At 40.7% G+C, this 20,494-nt stretch overlaps 2 protein-coding genes across 4 annotated transcripts in view; one reads left to right on the top strand and one right to left on the bottom strand.

Annotated features, from left to right (window-relative positions):
- The window catches only part of LOC311291646 (G-protein-signaling modulator 2-like), a 352,673-nt gene that overhangs the window by 301,046 nt on the left and 31,133 nt on the right, over positions 1-20,494 (bottom strand). The window lies entirely within an intron of this gene.
- Positions 541-17,598, top strand: LOC311291645 (NACHT, LRR and PYD domains-containing protein 1 homolog). Of its 3 annotated transcripts, XM_084410805.1 has the most exons (11): positions 541-748; positions 1,349-1,585; positions 1,681-1,725; positions 3,610-3,747; positions 3,843-3,887; positions 11,087-11,323; positions 11,419-11,463; positions 12,637-12,861; positions 12,954-12,998; positions 14,160-14,274; positions 16,008-17,598. In XM_084410805.1, exons 1-11 carry the CDS (start codon positions 703-705, stop codon positions 17,191-17,193), a joined length of 2,364 nt encoding a protein of 787 aa, XP_084266931.1. In that variant the 5' UTR covers positions 541-702; the 3' UTR covers positions 17,194-17,598. The 3 variants fall into 3 exon arrangements, with proteins under 3 accessions (XP_084266931.1, XP_084266932.1, XP_084266933.1); XM_084410806.1 differs by lacking the exons at positions 1,349-1,585; positions 1,681-1,725 and having other exon boundaries at positions 611-626; positions 2,295-3,747; XM_084410807.1 differs by lacking the exons at positions 541-748; positions 1,349-1,585; positions 1,681-1,725; positions 3,610-3,747; positions 3,843-3,887 and adding an exon at positions 4,283-4,458.

Genomic DNA, 20,494 nt, shown 5'->3' with positions numbered 1-20,494 from the left:
GATTATAAAAAAAATACTAATAATAATAATGTAAAATATGTGAAAAATAATGTGTTTTTTTTAAACAATCAAGTATGAAATACTATTCTAGTGCACTCCAAAAACAAAATTATGACTTCATAAAATGGCATTATAGGACCCCTTTAAAGAGACAACTGCACTAGTAAACAGAGGAGCGGAGTGCGCTTTACATGTGGCGTAATTTTAAATTATATTTATATTATAATGATAAATCTTGTATTTTTGTAGGCTACAACTCTCACTGTTGCTATTCTTTATTATTGTAAGTCACTAATTGCCTAATAGTTAATGCTAGATTGTGAGTGCAAGTAAGTTAGATTGCTTGGATCAACAGGTTGCTAGCAAATTCACACAAATATTTTTCCCGGGAATCTCCCTCTCGATTTGAGCAAATAAGGTAAAGAGGTTAAAAAACACCTATCCCCGTTTGAAAACGGCCCCTTTTTTGTTCCGCAGAGACCTCATCATACTCCCGCGGTTCAGTTACGTGGACCAATCATGTTGTCTTTTACCTTGAACACATTACTTTCGTTTTATTCGACTAAACTCCACTTCATTTCCGTGCCGTTGAACAAAGAAACTTTGAAACGGTCTCGAGTCGACAGGTTTACAAATTGAAATATTTCAATAGCCTAGCCCTAGATTATCATCTGAATTCGTGTTTTGGGGTTATCCACAAAAATGAGCGAGAGCAAACTTGAAGGAGAGCAGCGGGAGAGATGCAAAGGTATCTATCTATTTAGAGAAACTAAATGTGTAGGCTATGTAAATTAACAAATGGTTTGTTTTTGTTTTTTTAAAGAAATTTGACAACAAACAAACTAAAACTATTGGCTAATGGAAGTGCTTATCAATAATGCTTTAGGATTGCGGAAGAAAACAAGGTATTTTTATTTGTTATGGGGAAGAATATTTGGAAACATCAACATGGCTGATGTAGACACCAGTCTCAGATGCTGGATGTTCCTCCAATTTACTAAAATAATTATGTGTCACTAAACATAAGATACTTCCCTCTAATGCTTAGTTCTATTAGTCCTGAGGTGGCTGATCTGAACAAAAGAGTATTTGCATAAAAGAGATTTAAATAGAAGAGCCAGTGTGGGAGAGGGCAGCTGTCCTGTACATGTCCTGGGTATTTTTGTGATCTGTCATATTTTATAGATTATCCACTGTATGTTTAGAATTCTATATGTATACAGTAACACAGTGTTTTACATTTTATTATTAATATTAACATTAACCTTTACTGTAATTTTCATTAAACACGTAAAAACAATGTCAGCAAAGGTTGCAGTGTTAATACATTTTTTTCATTTGTCCCCAGAGGCCAAGTCTGTGGATGATAACTCTGCAGCGCTTATTCAACGGGTTACTTCAGTGATGCCAATAGCAGATGAGTTAATAAAGGAGGGTATGTTACATGGAGAAAAATATGATAAGATCAAAGCTGAAGAAAACAGCCAGGATGAAATGAGAAAGCTGTTTGAATCAATACAATCTGAAGTCGACAAAATAAAAAATCGGCTGAAAAAGCATCAACCACAACTCTTCGAAGACCTGGGTAAGAGAACAATTGTCATTTATGAAAGAGATTCATGAGCTCAACATTCAGCTACAGGTGTAATCTATGACCTGTACTGTGGTTGATTTTAACAGGAAAACGCAATCTTTCTGATCCTGAATCACCAGTACCATGTAAAAGTGAGTTTACCTCAGTAGAGACATTTTCTTCCTCCACTTTTATTTTTGAATAAATTGTTAAATTGTGCCAGTTGTAATTACTGATACAGGATGTCTCTTTGCTAGCATGATGAGAAAACATGTGATATATACAGTCCCATGTTGACTGTACTGGTAGTGGAACCAATTATATCTACCACAATTGTGAAAATGATTAAGAGTATAAAGTTTAAAAAAAAAACTAAACTGATAAATATGCATACTTTAAAAATATTTGAAAACAGTGTAAAATGTTTCTGGAGGTAGGCCTAATATCTTATTTAGAGGTTCAGTTACGTGCAGGGGCGTAGTTTGTGTGTGTGTGTGTGTGTGTGTGTGTGTGTGTGGGGGGGGGGGGGTAACCCCCCCAATATTTAAATCTATGCATTACAATCCCCCCAATATTTATACCATGATCACAATATCAGGAGGCATACCCAAACTTCAACCCCTCCAATGTTCAAACCAAATCTACGCCCTTGGTTACGTGGTTCAGTTACGTGGACCAATCATATTGTCTTTTACCTTGAACTTTGAAACGGTCTCGACAGGTTTACAAATTAAAATATTTCAATAGCCTAGCCCTAGATTATCATCTGAATTCGTGTTTTTGGGGTTATCCACAAAAATAAGCGAGAGCAACCTTGAAGGAGAGCAGCGGGAGAGATGCAAAGGTATCTATCTATTTAGAGAAACTAAATGTGTATGTAAATTAAAGCTGTTGTCTGCAAATTTTTTTTTAAACATATTCAGTGAAATCGACACTATAATCCGACAGAACAACATAAATAAGGTGGTTTTAGAAAAAAACCCGAGCTTCTAACTCCACCTGGAGCGTGTTATTTGTTTAGCAAAAATCCACCGCTCCCGGATCATCGGGTCCAATCAGCAAAGGGGGGTGTGAGATCTGACTGTCAATCACAGTTCGTGCACACGCCACAGATCCCCCCTCCCTTGCGGCTCGCGCACGTTACAATATCACATGCACACGACACGCCTGAAGTTCACCTGAAGATTGTACGAAGCGTGATGGCGAAGAGAAAATCTACTAACAAGCTTCCAATTCCTCGGTTATTGCTATCTATGGGTAGATTAGCCAGGGCAGCCTACCTCCGAGTCCATGGTGTTGATCGATGCTGAAGAGATGGACGTGTTCACAGAAAATCAGGTAACGCTACACACGCACTGACGAGCACGACCTCAATGGGAGGTGCTCGCTGGTAGTGGGGGAGGGGCATGGGAGTTGTAAACATTCAACATTTTGTCTAAGTCGACCCAATCTGCCAGACTTGCCGACTGCAGCTTAAATTAACAAATGTTTTTTTTTTCGTTTTTTTTTAAGAAATTTGACAACAAACAAACAAAAACTATTGGCTAATGGAAGTGCTTATCAATAATGCTTTAGGATTGCTGAAGAAAACAAGGTATTTTTATTTGTTATGGGGAAGAATATTTGGAAACATCAACATGGCTGATGTAGACACCAGTCTCAGATGCTGGATGTTCCTCCAATTTACTAAAATAATTATGTGTCACTAAACATAAGATACTTCCCTCTAATGCTTAGTTCTATTAGTCCTGAGGTGGCTGATCTGAACAAAAGAGTATTTGCATAAAAGAGATTTAAATAGAAGAGCCAGTGTGGGAGAGGGCAGCTGTCCTGTACATGTCCTGGGTATTTTTGTGATCTGTCATATTTTATAGATTATCCACTGTATGTTTAGAATTCTATATGTATACAGTAACACAGTGTTTTACATTTTATTATTAATATTAACATTAACCTTTACTGTAATTTTCATGAAACACGTAAAAACAATGTCAGCAAAGGTTGCAGTGTAATACATTTTATTCATTTGTCCCCAGAGGAAAAATATGATGAGATCAAAGCTGAAGAAAACAGCCAGGATGAAATGAGAAAGCTGTTTGAATCAATAAAATCTGAAGCCGACAAAATCAATAATCGGCTGAAAAAGCATCAACCACAACTCTTCGAAGACCTGGGTAAGAGAACAATTGTCATTTATGAAAGAGATTCATGAGCTCAACATTCAGCTACAGGTGTAATCTATGACCTGTACTGTGGTTGATTTTAACAGGAAAACGCAATCTTTCTGATCCTGAATCACCAGTACCATGTAAAAGTGAGTTTACCTTTTTATTGGTAGAGACATTTTCTTCCTCCACTTTTATTTTTGAATAAATTGTTAAATTGTGCCAGTTGTAATTACTGATACAGGATGTCTTTTTGCTAGCATGATGAGAAAACATGTACTGGTTGTTTTGACATTGACTGTACTGGTAGTGGAACCAATTATATCTACCACAGTTGTGAAAATGATTAAGAGTATAACATTTAAAAAAAAACTAAACTAATAAATATGCATACTTTAAAAATATTTGAAAACAATCAGTGTAAAATATTTCTGGAGGTAGGCCTAATATCTTATTTAGAGGTTCAGTTATGTGGTTCAGTTACGTGGACCATTCATATTGTCTTTTACCTTAAACACATTACTTTCGTTTTATTCGACTAAACTCCACTTCATTTCCGTGCCGTTGAACAACGAAACTGTGAAACGGTCTCGACAGGTTTACAAATTAAAATATTTCAATAGCCTAGCCCTAGATTATCATCTGAATTCGTGTTTTTGGGGTTATCCACAAAAATGAGCGAGAGCAACCTTGAAGGAGAGCAGCGGGAGAGATGCAAAGGTAGCTCTATCTATTTAGAGAAACGTCTCAGGTTACGACTGTAACCTATGTTCCCTGAGAACAGGGAACGAGACACTACGTCATATGATGCTTTGGGGAACGCCTCAGGCGTGACAGGTGTCTGAAATCAATATCAACTCACGGCAATCATGTTGACCGGCGACAGCCCGTGAATCATTAGCGTGAATGATTAAAGGGGTGGTTCAGGATTTTCAACATTGGACCTCATTTTCAAGTGAGCCTGGTTGTTATTCATCAGTGGAGACAGTTTTCAAAAAAATTCATCCAGTCCTTACTTTTGGATAGTTTGCCGGTGCTAGGCTAGCGCGAGTCAACGGTGCACGCGTTAGCCTGCCATTAAAAACAGTTTTACCCTCTCCACAGTACACCAAAAGCAAATAAATTATAACCTCAGACTATCGATGTAAATGTCTGTTGAGAGAATAATGTTAGAAATCAAACTACCCTTTCATCACATTGCATTAGTTATAATTTGTTCCCTGTATTTATAAGCAGTCTACAGCAGCGGCGGAGTTATATTTGGTTACCTAGGAAACCACGAGAGGAGAGGAGAGAGCCACGGTCCACATAACAATCACGCAAGTGTATTTACCTGCCGCTGACAATGTGATGAAAGGGTAGTTTGATTTCTAACATTATTCTCTCAACAGACATTTACATCAATAGTCTGGCGTTATAATTTATTTGCTTTTGGTGTACTGTGGAGTGGGTAAAACTGTTTTTAATGGCAGGCTAACGCGTGCACCGTTGACTCGCACTAGCCTAGCATAGGCGAACTATCCAAAAGTAAGGACTGGATGAATTTTTTTGAAAACTGTCTCCACTGATGAATAACAACCAGGCTCACTTGAAAATGAGGTCCGATGTTGAAAATCCTGAACCACCCCTTTAACGCGCAACCTGGATGTATATAAGGGCGCCTTGCAAACATGACAATATCCTTTCGTCTGAAGTGACTGTCTGGTAGGCAGGCCCCGATGCATGGAAGGGAGACGTAGTGTCTCGTTCCCTGTTCTCAGGGAACATAGGTTACAGTCGTAACCTGAGACGTTCCCTTTCGAAAGGGAACTCTACACTACGTCATATGACGCTTTGGGGAATGATATACCCACACCGCCATGCTAAGGGGAGTGCATGCCCAAGGGGAGTGCATGCCCAATGGCAGTGACAACTGTCAGAACTAGCAATTCAAATGAACGCTAGAACAACTCACCCTCAGGTCACACTGGGCTGTCAGTGACAGCACTCCCTACGGTCATAGCCCAAGCTATATGATACCACAGAAAACCTCCATAAACATAGTTTAGTGAAAGGTCTACCTGGGCCTGCTCAAGGGCCTAGGACCACAACTTCAACTTCTTAGAAGGGGTCCCTTCTAGGGAATGTGGCTAGGGAACCCGAGGGAACCCCAGCTAGTCACTTATTCAGGGGACTGGCCACCTGAAATGTCACCAGGCAGGCCTAACCTGGTGTCACTACATAAGACACTACAGTCTGGCCACTTCCTGTCTGTCTGAAGACAGAGCCTCTGGACACTTGCCTTAAGTAAGGCATCCAACCCGAAGGACTTCGAAGCAGGCAGTGAACCACTCGGCCCGGATCTCAGAGACGGGATATCCTGGAGAGTATGACTCTGCATAGTGCTTTACAACCCTTGCCAGCGAGGGGAATTTCTCTACTCGATCCACAGATCTACCCAGTGTTTGTGTTTCAAAACACTGAGGCGGCCTGTGAGGGCTTAAGGACTGCTCTAACTGGGAGGCCTCATGAGAGGCCTACGACCAACTGACCAGACTCAGGAGACCACATAATCATATTGACCCTCAGGGAGGGGAGCATAAGATCTACCTGGTAGGCAACCAGGCTGTAGCAGGATAAAGAGGTTCCAGGAGGAAACCCGTAGCAGAGAATAAAAACTTGAGTCGAGCCAGGGTGCAAGCTCACCTTCGGTAGCTGTCTGATAAGGACTGCTAAACTGATAGTAAGCGGCCACTAGCTTACAAAACCCAGCACCACTGTGAAACTACTCTCAGGGAGACCTGGAGAGGCCTACTACCTGACAACCACAATATGTGGGAGTTCACCTACAGAGAGGCCAAGAGAGGCCTACTACCTGTTACCAGATAACCACCTTAAGTGGAAACTCAAAGTAAGTTGGAACTCAACTCCAGGGAGGTCTGGTGAGGCCTACTTTCTGACAACCACAAAACGTGGGAGCTCACTTTCAGAGAGGCCTGGAGAGGCCTACTACCTGAAAAACCATGCTAAGTGGAAACGCACAGTATGTGGGAGCTCACCTCCAGGGAGACCTGGTGAGGCCTACTACACAGTATGTGGGAGCTCACCTCCAGGGAGGCCTGGTGAGGCCTACTACCTGATAACCACAGTAGATGGGAGTTCACTTACAGAGAGACCTGGAGAGGCTTACTACCTGTTACCAGAAAACCACCTTAAGTTGAAACTCAAAGTATGTTGGAACTCAACTCCACGGAGGCCTGGTGAGGCCTACTACCTGACAACCATGACATGAGGGAGCTCACTTTCAGGGAGGCCTGGAGAGGCCTACTACCTGAAAACCATGCTAAGTGAAAACACACAGTATGAGGGAGCTCACCTCCAGGGTGGCCTGGTGAGGCCTACTACCTGATAACCACAATATGTGGAAACACACCTCCAGGGAGGCCTGGTGAGGCCTACTACCTGACAATGCCACCATACCTGGAAACTCACAGTATGTGGGAGCTCGCTTCCAGAGAGGCCTGGTGAGGCCTACTATCTGACAGCCAAGACATGTGGGAGCTCAACTTCAGGGAGGCCTGGTGAGGCCTACTAGCAGATAGTTAAAAAAATGGGAATTCAACTTAAGGGAGGCATGTGGGGCCTGCCACCTAGTAACCACAGTATGTGGGAATTAACCCTCAGGGAGGCCTAGTGAAGCCTACTACCTGACCACCACAAAAAGTGGGAGCTCACCTTCATGGAGGCCTGAAGAGGCCTACTAACTGAAAACAGTCTGACAGCTGGATGCTAAGAGCCCTAAATCCGGGTGCTTACAGTCCCAGGGCGGCCTGCTAAGGCCCGCTAGACTGGGCTACATGGTGACTACTGCTGTGGACTCGCCTAACAGGGAGGCCTGGTCGGGCCTACTAGCTGAAAGCGAGTCTATTCTGCTATTTTAACGAACACTGCTGGAACCATACTATTTAAAAAAAAAAAAAAACGTTTTGTCCTAGTGTATGTTCCACAATTTTGGGACCCACCTTAGAGGAGGCCTGTTAAGGCCTACTAACCATCAGTGAGCCTACTGCCCGAACTACCAAGGCCAACCACCAAAGGTGAGCTAGCCTAAGAGCCCTATTGGGGGCCACCCGGTCAAGGAGGCCTGCTGGGGCCTACTACCTAACCATGCAGCCTTTGTGGCAGAAAGCTGTTACTACAGCGCTTACAGCATCCTGGTACCTAATCACATTGCCAAAGGCAGTGTACTCAGCAAAATGCAATACCCTTATAGCAGGGGAGTACAACATACAACAAAATTTATACAGGGAGCGGGCCTGCAAGTGGCTCTAAAGGGTGACAGGGATTTATCCTGCGCCCAGCCAAGGGGAGCGGGGGCTTGCTTGCAAGCCAACCAACTTCCACCCATCGTTTGAGCGGTTTAGCTCAACGGGGTGAGTGGAGCCAGCTCTAGAGGCCCAATCATAAGTTAGCTCTGTTCGGCAGGGTCTGGCAAACTATCACATCGCAGAGCGAAAGATGGCCAAACCCTGCCCGAAGGATCATACCTCAACTACCACCCTGCATTACTCTATCATCCCTGAATGCAGTGAAAGGGGCGGGCCTTGGCCAACAACTCCATTTATGGGAGGAGGCTGAAATCTAGGGGAGGAAGCCAAAAACACATAGGAATGCGGCAGCTATGCTTAGCAGAACACCTCCATCTATCCCTAGCATAGCCTGGGCCAGCTACAGAGGCGGCCCGGGTGAGGGCTAGCCTACAAGCATAGATCTACCTGAGGGCTCAGAGGGGCCACAGCCTAATTTGTTGGGGGCTGCAAAACCACTCAACCTACTGAAACTCGCTCTTTTACAGAGTTCAGGGGAGCGATGTACTCAGGATACCAATGTCAACGAACCGATAGGTCGGACATAAGACCTATCTGAAGCACTAGCGTCAGTTTATACTTGAAAGCAAAAATCCCCTTTTTTTCTCTTTTTTTTTTTTTTTTTTTTAATTTTTTTTTTTTAAGAAAGACCAACTACTCTACCCCTGGGTGGCTAATAGCCCGAAAGGCTATTCACAGGAATGAGCTGTGGCACACCTCGCATAGTTCTCTGAAGATGTTATGACAAGAAGGCCATCACATACTCATGAAGGAAGCCAAATTTTTCTTTAGCTTCTTCCTAATCGTTCTAGCCACCTAACAGGGGGCGGCTTCAGGGCCCTGAGGTCCAAAACTTACTTTACCTTATTCCTCCTTGCCAGTACGACCCCCTAGGTCTATACAGGGAACAAGGTCTGTAGAGAAATAAATGTCAGTGTTAGTTGTACACACAGATATCCTTAAAAGACCAATCAACTCACCTGCGGCATGCGGAGTGAAGATTTCACCAGAAGTTCACAATAAACCTGGGTTCCACCACTTTTACATGCCTAAAAGAGGAGCTCACACTAACCAAGCCAAGGTGGGCCATCAGAACATAGGTCTCATCATGGGCCCAGCCCCAGGCCTGGTGTAGCAAGAACGCCTGGGGAGTCAAGAAGAGAGAGAGGGCTGGTAGAAAGGCCCTCCAGGGAGATCAACCCTTACTTAAACTGTGCGTGTTTGCACTGGATGACCTCCCTAAGATCCCTCTTTTTGCGGGAGGCTCGCCTTCTCTGTGTCCTACTCCTCCATGGAGGAGGCGCACGAGAGGCGACACTGGACCTCTGGTCCTGTCTACGGTCCTTGGACCGAGAGGGACCAGGGCCTCCCACCTGCCTGGGGTTGGACCCGGATCACAGCGATATACATGTTTTAATATACTTATACTTATATAATATACATGCGCACCTTCGCCTCTCTAAACGTTCCAACCACCGCCTCCACGGAGGTGTTAAAAAGTTTAGATGGTGAAACTGGTGAATCGAGGAGAAAGGATTTTTCTTTCTCCCCGATATCAGCCATGTTAAGCCACAGATGCCTCTCCGTGGCCACCATCGATCGACCGATCGTGGCAGCAGTCTGTTTAGTGGCCGGAGAGACAGATCTGTGGTTCGGCGCAGCTCAGCAACCGCCTCAGGGGACAGCCCCGCCCCCTGGTCGAGATCCCGCAGCAGGTCAGCCTGGTATGCTTGCAGCACTGCCATGGTATGGAGAGCAGCGAAGCTGTTACTTTGAGCGGTTTGGATGGCAGGGTTGGAGCTTTTAGTGTCGACACCCGGCCAGACACGAGATTCGCAAACGTCTCGTCAATCGGCGGTATCGACACATACCCATGCTCCCCGATCCCCTCAACATCAGTGAAATTACTGTCAACGAGCTCCATCTGGGAGCCCCATGAAGCGAGTCGCCGCTCTGCCTCGTCACGAGCGGGACCCGAACCACAAGGTCCAGATGCTGAACTCTCTTCCCTCGAGAAGAAAGCCAGACGAGAGCGGAGCATTCTCATAGAGAAACCCTCACAGTTTGCACAGGACGCTCCCTCGAGAACATCCCGTGCGTGCTCTTCACCCAGACAGAAAACACACATTTCATGTGTGTCACCCGGCGACAAAAACCTTGGGCACGGGTCGACACATTTAATGAAATTCTTTACCTTAGATGTGTGCTTCATTTTCTCTCAATTGCCGTTAACTCGCTAGATGTTAAACCAGACAAAACAGTCCCTGAAGACAAAAAGATGTTTGCAAGGCACCCTTATACATCCAGATCGCGCGTTAATCATTCACGCTAATGATTCACGGGCTGTCGCCGGTCAACATGATTGCCGTGAGTTGATATTGATTTCAGACACCTGTCACGCCTGAGGCGTTCCCCAATGCGTCACATGACGTAGTGTAGAGTTCCCTTTCGAAAGGGAACTAAATTTGTATGTAAATTAAAGAAATTTGACAACAAACAAACAAAAACTATTGGCTAAGGGAAGTGCTTATCAATAATGGTTTAGGATTGCTGTAGAAAACAAGGTATTTTTATTTGTTATGGGGAAGAATATTTGGAAACATCAACATGGCTGATGTAGATACCAGTCTCAGATGCTGGATGTTCCTCCAATTTACTAAAATAATTATGTGTCACTAAACATACTTCCCTCTAATGCTTAGTTCTATTAGTCCTGAGGTGGCTGATCTGAACAAAAGAGTATTTGCATAAAAGAGATTTAAATAGAAGAGCCAGTGTGGGAGAGGGCAGCTGTCCTGTACATGTCCTGGGTATTTTTGTGATCTGTCATATTTTATAGATTATCCACTGTATGTTTAGAATTCTATATGTATACAGTAACACAGTGTTTTACATTTTATTATTAATATTAACATTAACCGTTACTGTAATTTTCATTAAACACGTAAAAACAATGTCAGCAAAGGTTGCAGTGTTAATACATTTTTTTCATTTGTCCCCAGAGGCCAAGTCTGTGGATGATAACTCTGCAGCGCTTATTCAACGGGTTACTTCAGTGATGCCAATAGCAGATGAGTTAATAAAGGAGGGTATGTTACATGGAGAAAAATATGATGAGATCAAAGCTGAAGAAAACAGCCAGGATGAAATGAGAAAGCTGTTTGAATCAATAAAATCTGAAGTCGACAAAATCAATAATCGGCTGAAAAAGCATCAACCACAACTCTTCGAAGACCTGGGTAAGAGAACAATTGTCATTTATGAAAGAGATTCATGAGCTCAACATTCAGCTACAGGTGTAATCTATGACCTGTACTGTGGTTGATTTTAACAGGAAAACGCAATCTTTCTGATCCTGAATCACCAGTACCATGTAAAAGTGAGTTTACCTTTTTATTGGTAGAGACATTTTCTTCCTCCACTTTTATTTTTGAATAAACTGTTAAATTGTGCCAGTTGTAATTACTGATACAGGATGTCTCTTTGCTAGCATGATGAGAAAACATGTGATAATATATACAGTCCCATGTTGACTGTACTGGTAGTGGAACCAATTATATCTACCACAATTGTGAAAATGATTAAGAGTATAAGGTAAAAAAAAAAAACTAAACTGATAAATATGCATACTTTAAAAATATTTGAAAACAATCAGTGTAAAATATTTCTGGAGGTAGGCCTAATATCTTATTTAGAGGTTCAGTTACGTGGTTCAGTTACGTGGACCAATCATATTGTCTTTTACCTTGAACACATTACTTTCATTTTATTCGACTAAACCCCACTTCATTTCCGTGCCGTTGAACAACGTTTGAAACAGTCTCGACAGGTTTACACATTGAAATATTTCAATAGCCTAGCCCTAAATTATCATCTGAATTCGTGTTTTTGGGGTTATCCACAAAAATGAGCGAGAGCAACCTTGAAGGAGAGCAGCGGGAGAGATGCAAAGGTATCTATCTATTTAGAGAAACTAAATGTGTATGTAAATTAACAAATGGTTTGTTTGTTTTAAAAAATAATAATAATATTTGACAACAAACAAACTAAAACTATTGGCTAATGGAAGTGCTTATCAATAATGCTTTAGGATTGCTGAAGAAAACAAGGTATTTTTATTTTTTATGGGGAAGAATATTTGGAAACATCAACATGGCTGATGTAGACACCAGTCTCAGATGCTGGATGTTCCTCCAATTTACTAAAATAATTATGTGTCACTAAACATAAGATACTTCCCTCTAATGCTTAGTTCTATTAGTCCTGAGGTGGCTGATCTGAACAAAAGAGTATTTGCATAAAAGAGATTTAAATAGAAGAGCCAGTGTGGGAGAGGGCAGCTGTCCTGTACATGTCCTGGGTATTTTTGTGATCTGTCATATTTTATAGATTATCCACTGTATGTTTAGAATTCTATATGTATACAGTAACACAGTGTTTTACATTTTATTATTAATATTAACATTAACCGTTACTGTAATTTTCATTAAACACGTAAAAACAATGTCAGCAAAGGTTGCAGTGTTAATACATTTTTTTCATTTGTCCCCAGAGGCCAAGTCTGTGGATGATAACTCTGCAGCGCTTATTCAACGGGTTACTTCAGTGATGCCAATAGCAGATGAGTTAATAAAGGAGGGTATGTTACATGGAGAAAAATATGATGAGATCAAAGCTGAAGAAAACAGCCTGGATGAAATGAGAAAGCTGATTGAATCAATAAAATCTGAAGCCGACAAAATCAATAAACGGCTGAAAAAGCTCCTCGAAGAGCTGGGTAAGAGAACAATAATTTAAGAAAGAGATTCATGAGCTCAACATTCAGCTACAGGTGTAATCTATGACCTGTACTGTGGTTGATTTTAACAGGAAAACGCAAACTTTCTGATCCTGAATCACCAGTACCATGTAAAAGTGAGTTTACCTTTTTATTGGTAGAGACATTTTCTTCCTCCCCATAAATTGTTAAATTGTGCCAGTTGTAATTACTGATACAGGATGTCTTTTTGCTAGCATGATGAGAAAACATGTGATAATATATACAGTCCCATGTTGACTGTACTGGTAGTGGAACCAATTATGTCTACCACAATTGTGAAAATGATTAAGAGTATAAAGTTTAAAAAAAAAACTAAACTGGTAAATATGCATACTTTAAAAATATTTGAAAACAATCAGTGTAAAATGTTTCTGGATGTAGGCCTAATATCTTATTTAGCACATTAAAAATGAGTGTTACCCGTCCTGGGCTAGTCTTACATGGGGACAACATTTTTATTAGTGGACAGATAAACACATCTCATCAGGGAAAATAATTGTATGTAGGAGCTGTATAGTAGTTCAGCAAAAAGCAAAAGATGTTACAGCTGTACTCTTGCTTCTCTATCAACTTTCAATGCTTACAAATATAAATCAATTACCTTTGGGAACAATATCCAAACATCTGAATTTTTTGGAAGGCTAGAGAACAAGGCAAACATTATTAGAGTCCATTTATGGTTCTGTCTTAAGCTATATTTGTTGACTTTTTTTTACTTGACAGTTATCACATTGTATAAGTCCAACAGTATTCATATTTACATTCATAATACCTTAATATGTACAACATGAATGCTTGCTTTTATTGGTAATCAGTTTATTTATCCCTGCAGGGAAAGTAAGTTTGCAGCATACTCACACAGACATGTAAAAAACAATCACAGTTGGCATATATAAACAATACTTTAATACAAATAAATCTAATTTAAATAACCAGACCAGCTGACCATCAATTAACACCAGAAGAAGAACTTAAAAATGTAATTGCTTGGGGGATAAAAGATAGTTTGGACTATGCTTGGTAACGTAATACCCAACGTAATTTATGAACTGTACATAAGCTTATATAATGTATAGTGTAATGTATAAACAGTATTTTGTTTAGTACATTAATTTTGTTGTCATAAGTTATCTTGATAAAAAATTAATCTATTGTTATTTAATTTTATATACACAATGTGTATGTATTTGTGTGGACACCACTTAAATATAATTTGTGTGCTTACATGAACAATATTGCCATCATGAACAAAAAAGTGAAGATCCCAGCACCCAAGAAAGGGAAGACCCGAGGACACAAGAAAGGGAAGACCCGAGGACACAAGAAAGGGAAGACCCGAGGACACAAGAAAGGGAAGACCCGAGGACACAAGTAAGTGAAGCAACAAATTATTATCTAAAATTATTAAGTCAAAGGCTAATCATATCAAATTAGCGTTATGTGTCCGACGTTGTAGAGAGCGATATATAAAACACATTACCATTCTGATACATCGAGTGGATCTCTGAGCTGGTGTGAGTGAGTGGAGGCAGGAACAATTTGCAAATGGATCTGTGTATACTAAATGAACCAAGGGTGTAGTTACATTCAAGCTATTTTAAGGCATGAAGAAATTATGTCATTTTGGTGAACAAAGATATAGGGCCCTATCTTGCACCCAGCGCAATTGACTTTGTACACTGACGCATGTATCATTCCTATTTTGCACCCGCGCAAAGCGGACTTTTCCCTCCACAGACGCGCGTCGGTTAACTAGCAAATACACTTGCGCTCCCCGGGGCGGTTCAGCGCAAAGAGGAGGCGTGTTCCGGCGCAAACGTTCCCTCATGCTATTTTGCAGGTTTAGAAAACAATTCCGCCAGTGACCAGGAAAAACCTAGTCTAAAGTCAGTGGCGCGTTGCGCATGTTATTCATGCTATTTTAAGGGCGCATGCTTGGCCATAATCAATGTAGCGTGTGCACAACGCGCATTACAATTTGATGCTCTCATCTACACAGAAGCAGCCGTTTTCATTTTTGCAAATCATACATTATTACTAGGAAAAATATTAGGTCTTGTAGGTCTTGATAAGCCTAGGGCTTCTACATATCCCTTTTCGAACAGTGTGATTATTATGCAAAAAAAAAAAAAAAAAAAAAGTTTTGTTTTTCTTGATTTTGTTTTATTTTTATTGATGGATATTTAATGTGTTGCTGTCTTTGGTTTAATTTATTTTTTAATTGTTCGAAATAAAGATTTCATTCATTTATTCATATTAATACACGAGGGAAATCATCGTTGTGTCCATGAAGATGTGAAAATAAAATAGGCATAAATCTAGCTTACACATTTAATCACACGCCCAAATTATCATACGCCTGTTTAACCGAAGCTAATTTGGGTGTGTTTGTTTCTCCATCCCCAATGTCACTTCTCTGTGTTTTACGGCCGTGACGAGGACGTCGGTCTCCTCGGCTGTGAACCGCTCCTGGCGCGCGCCTGGCAAATCCGCCGTTATAATAGGAATCCGCTTAGAAAAAGCGCGCCTGCTCTTAAAGGGAATGTGAGATGTCGCTCTGATTGGTTTATTTCACGTTACGCCCAAACCACACCTATGAATAATGAAGCTACTTCAGACCAACCCCTTTTAGATTTGCGTCGGGCGCAAGAGTCATTTATCCCGCCGGGAAAATAGCAACAGCGCCGAGACCCGCCCACAAAGTTACTTGCGCTTTGCGCTTTGACACTTGCTTCAGATCGTTAAAATAGGGCCCATAAGCTTTAAGGGATAAAATTATTGACTACATGGGACTTTAATTAATAAAACAACCAAAACAATAAAAACCCATAGAATAAGAAAAAAATATTTATTTAAAATTTGTTGTAAAATAAACCATAATCTCCCTCAAGTCCCATTTTAGTCTCCAATAATTGATTTTGAAATACTATCAATACAAGTGAAAAACAGTTTCCTTTTCTTATCATTATTTCATATCTCTTGTACCGTTATTTATTTTGTTTCCTCCATCTTTTAAATAAGAAAGTGCAGTAAAATTTAATACTAAAATATTTCTCTTTTATACATCTTTCATCTCATTTATCATTACCCTTTCTGTTCTCTAGGCTGAACATCTCTGCGGCTGAACCTTCTGAAATGAATCTTCACTGTCAGTCTTGTGTTCACATTGTCGACTGTGATCAGTGGGTTCAGGTGGAGCCGTCAGTCTGTACAGATGAAGGAGGGTCAAAGTTCAGGATCAGCACTCAGGCGGGTCGATTCGAGTGCAGCAGGACCAGAATGCGATGGGTCTGTGCTGGTGAAGTCACTCTCCAGTATCGTGCAGTGGATGGACGTTTCCTCAGTGAAGAGCTGGAGAGGCTTCAGTGTGAGCGAATTGGTCCAGTGATCGATGTGACCGTGATCTCAGGGAAACTGGAGGAGGCCCATCTGCCTCATTACGCCTGTTTAGGAGAGTCTGACCCCTCTCTCAAAGATGCTGTGAAGCTCCTCAGTAAAAGAGATGAAGGAATATCTTTACAATCTGTAGAGTTGACCCGTTATCATGCCAAAATACTCCAACCATCCTTCTCTCTTACAACTCTAATTGTAAGCTGGTTCACACAGTGGGAAGAACACTGTAACCTTCTTCTCTACATGCACTGTAAAGATCCTCTCATTCTTCACATCTATTTTTTTCCAGTGAATGACACTTGTTCAAAAGAGAAAGCTGAGCAGAATGAAAAATCAAGTCATCCGATCAGCCATCCCAGACCTAACAGACCATTTCAGATGAAAACGCCGCACCTTCTTGAGGTTCCTGGTGCTTATGTTCAACCTGTAGAGGGGATTTCATTTAGAACAGATATCGATCCAAACTTCTTTGAGATCATGCAACATCAGGATGGTGACGTACAGATGAATCTTATCAGAGAAAAGGACAATAAATCTGTGTGGACTTCCACAATATGGAAAGCCAAACTTGCACAGTTAAATCAAAGGCAAGTCCAAGATGAGCCGCAACTGAATTCTGAGATTGAGAAAGCTCAGTTTTTTGATAAACACAGATCGGCTCTCATTCAAAGGGTTAAAAATGTGAAGAGCATTGCAGATAAACTGCGTGAGCAGAGAATAATTCATAAAGAACTATATTCTGAAATCACACATCCAAATTTAACCAGTCAGGATAGTGTGAGAAAGATCTGTGACAAAGTGCATTCAAGTGGTGTGATTGCAAAAGTTAAATTCGTTGAGATTCTTCAGGGAAAAGAGCCTTACCTCTTTGAAGATCTGGTGCTTTCCGATTCTTAATGATCTCTATATATTATAGTTTAGTTTGACACATGCATAAATGGACAGCTGGGATCTACTAAATTATAAAATCATGTAACTGTTTAATGCTAGAATCTAAGATAAATTGATTTCTGCACTGGAAAGAAAAACTGACTAATTGAAAAGTACATGAACAAATTAACTGCAGATGACTAATTTAGTAATAGTATATTTGCAAAGACAACACTCAAGATGGTCCACTCAACTATAAAACGCACAAAGCATCTAGACTGCTGAAATTTATTTTGTTGTCTGATAAGTTTATTGAATAAGTTTATACGTTCTTGTTCTAAATTAATTTTGCTGTATCAAAATGCCAATAACCAATAATCACTTCTTTTGTAAACTGAATTTTGACATTGCAAATAAATACATAAATAATAATATCTCTCTTACTATATTATATCAAGCATAGCGTTAGTTCTGGCAGGTCACGTTAGTCAAGCTCGCATCAGCTGACCCTCAGCTGATCCACATCTACCTATAGGAATACGACACCTATCACCGTATACATATATAAGCTCCTTCAGTATTATCAGCAGCTATCGCGTTTCTCAGGAGCAAATTACCCTCCTCCATCCCCAGCTCCTCCTCTCGCCCAGTCAGGATTTGACATTCTGATTCCCCTTGAATCAGAATAATTATTGAATAATGTTGTACTTTAAATCTTGAATTAAATATATTTGCAAATTTTCATGTTGGTTCTGTTCTGTTTACCCCAAGGGGGATTATTGCTGCTCTCCCTGCTCTTATCCATGCTAGGCTGCATGGATGCGCAGGGAGTTCTCGCCCAGAACGGAACCATTCCGCCAATCCAAACTGTATGCTAATTGTCAATCATATTTGACGGTAGTGGTCCTGACAGAAATAGTGTATAGGCTGTTACACAGGGGGCAAAGGGGGTTTAGCAGACATGGGCTGCTGTAAAAGGTTGTCATATAAAAATGAAATCTATGATGTCTGAGCATCACAACCTGGGTGGACAACCCGGTCAACAAGCTGCTGGAAACTTGTAATTAGGGTCAAAACAATGCTACCTCAAATTCTGCTTTAACTGTTTAATGCTAGAATGCAAGATAAAGTGATTTGTACTAAATCTGTGCATCAAATAAGATAGTGCTTTACATTTGGTGTAATTTAAAATGAACTTTATTATTGTATGTGTAGTTTTATAGGCTATCAACAACACGACGTACAGAGAAGCACAAGACTGCCTCATCTAAAGAGTATTTGTACATCATGAGATTTCTATTACTGACAAGCTATTTAACTGACTTTATACAAGCATTAATATAAAGAAAATGTGTTAGACCAACGCTATCTGAGTGAGGTCGCACCAATTAGTAAGATTTGTAAACCGCGATAGGTATAGGTTTAGGGGCGGGGTCAGGGGTAGGTCATCCGTACGAATTAGCCACCTTGTAAAATACTTACAAATTACTTTCAAAATGATAACAAAATGTCTTAATCACTTTCTGGTTGTCAAAATTTGTGGAACATTTTGTGATGTTTCACAAATTTTGACAACCAGAAAGTGATTAAGACATTTTGTTATCATTTTGAAAGTAATTTGTAGCCTTTCAAATTTGATAAAGTTAAGATTTTTGATAGAAATTGGTGTGGTTTAAAATTGGTAAAACTTCATATATATTTATATATTCTGAAATCACACATCCGACTTCAACCAAAGAGAAAGATCTGCACCGTCATGCGTGAAAGCAGTGTTGCTGTGAAAAACCTCTTAATCTCTATTCTTCAGGAAGAGGAGCCCAATCTTTTAAATGATTTGCATGTATCCAACTCTTAGCTTTAATCTCCTGGTGAATGTGATTTAAACCCACAAGTGCAGAGAGAAATGCATTTATATATTTATATATTTCATTATATAATGCTGAAAAGATCAGAAGTCGATTTACATTGTAAGAATGTTTATGTGAAGAGTGGGATACAATGTATGTCTCACACACACACATATTCAAAATCATCAATTGTCAAAAGAGAAAGAATGGAGTTACGACATCTACCAGAGACAATCTTCTGAAATTAACATGTCAAACCTTCAGTCATTGCACACACCTATTTTGCCCAGGTCTTAAGAAATCCATTTCTGGAAACACCCAGTGACTGAACACATTTTGCAGGGAATGTCTCACTGGAACTTTTACTTTATTTAAGAATAAAGCGTCGTGTTAGCTGGAATGGTTGACTGTTGCGCTGTTTAGGCTGTTGTTGTTCTGTTGTGCGCATTTGTGTTTGCAGGAAAATGGCAGAAGCCAGTTTTTCATGGGTTGAGGAGGATCAGGTCATCTGTCCAATCTGTCAAGATCTACTGAAGGAACCAGTGATCATTCCCTGTGGACACAGTTACTGTATGCACTGTATTACATACTGGAATAAAGAAGATCAGAAGAGAATCTACAGCTGCCCTCAGTGCACACAGACCTTCACTCCAAGACGTTTAGGTACAAACACCAAGCTGGTGTGTACTGTTTGGTGTGAGTGTGACGTCTGTACTGGGGACAAAAACAAAGCCATCAATGTGACGGAAACACTGAAAACTGTGATCCTCAGTGGTGATTCTGGAAGAGGTAAATCCTTCACATTACAGAAGATCATGTTGGACTGGGCTCACGCGCTGTTGAGTTCACGCGCATAGGTTTAGTACCTATGATCACGCGCGTGAACTCGACAATCGACTACTGTGGACTTAGACCGAAAACAGGATGTAAATACAGGTATGTGCGCTGGCTGAATAAACATCATTTTTTATATATTTCTTTCACATCTACTGCAGTCAGATTCACCCGCGTTCACTCCGAAGGAATCACTCACATGACCTGTGCACTTGTAATGACACATCAGGGATGTTAAGAGGCTAAAAGCAGGTTTAAAACTTGCCCCATTGAAGTCAACATGGTGCAAATTTTAAAAAGAGGATAACACGTTGTAGGCAACACCGATTTTTGTCGTTGTTCTCTGTACTGACAGCACTCCAAATGTACAAAAAAATGAGCTCAATGTTAAAATTGACCGGAGTTCTCCTTTAAATGAGGAGGTGATCAGCTCACTCTTTAAAAAAATCAAATGAACTGTTTCTCACATCATAAAACTGAGGAAAAGAAAACACTGAAGCAAAGAATGTTTACAATGGCAACATGGCATGGATGTGAGCTATATGTTTTCCACTGTCTGTATGAGCTCCAGGATGAGGAGTTTGTCAGGAAAGCTCTGGAAACTCACAGCTTCATGGATCTGTCTTGTATTTCCCTGAGGAGCACAG

The sequence above is a fragment of the Rutilus rutilus genome (genome assembly GCF_951802725.1).
Source record: "Rutilus rutilus genome assembly, chromosome: 6".
Taxonomy (NCBI): domain Eukaryota; kingdom Metazoa; phylum Chordata; class Actinopteri; order Cypriniformes; family Leuciscidae; genus Rutilus; species Rutilus rutilus.
The sequence above is the reverse complement of the archived record's forward strand: the minus strand, read 5'-3'. Positions and strand labels throughout refer to the sequence as shown.

Coding starts and splice junctions, on each gene's coding strand:
- LOC311291645 (XM_084410805.1), top strand. CDS start 703: ATGAGCGAGAGCAAACTTGAAGGAGAGCAGCGGGAGAGATGCAAAG. Junction 12,999..14,159: donor ATCACCAGTACCATGTAAAA/GTGAGTTTACCT, acceptor TGAACAAAAAAG/TGAAGATCCCAGCACCCAAG. Junction 14,275..16,007: donor GGGAAGACCCGAGGACACAA/GTAAGTGAAGCA, acceptor TCTGTTCTCTAG/GCTGAACATCTCTGCGGCTG.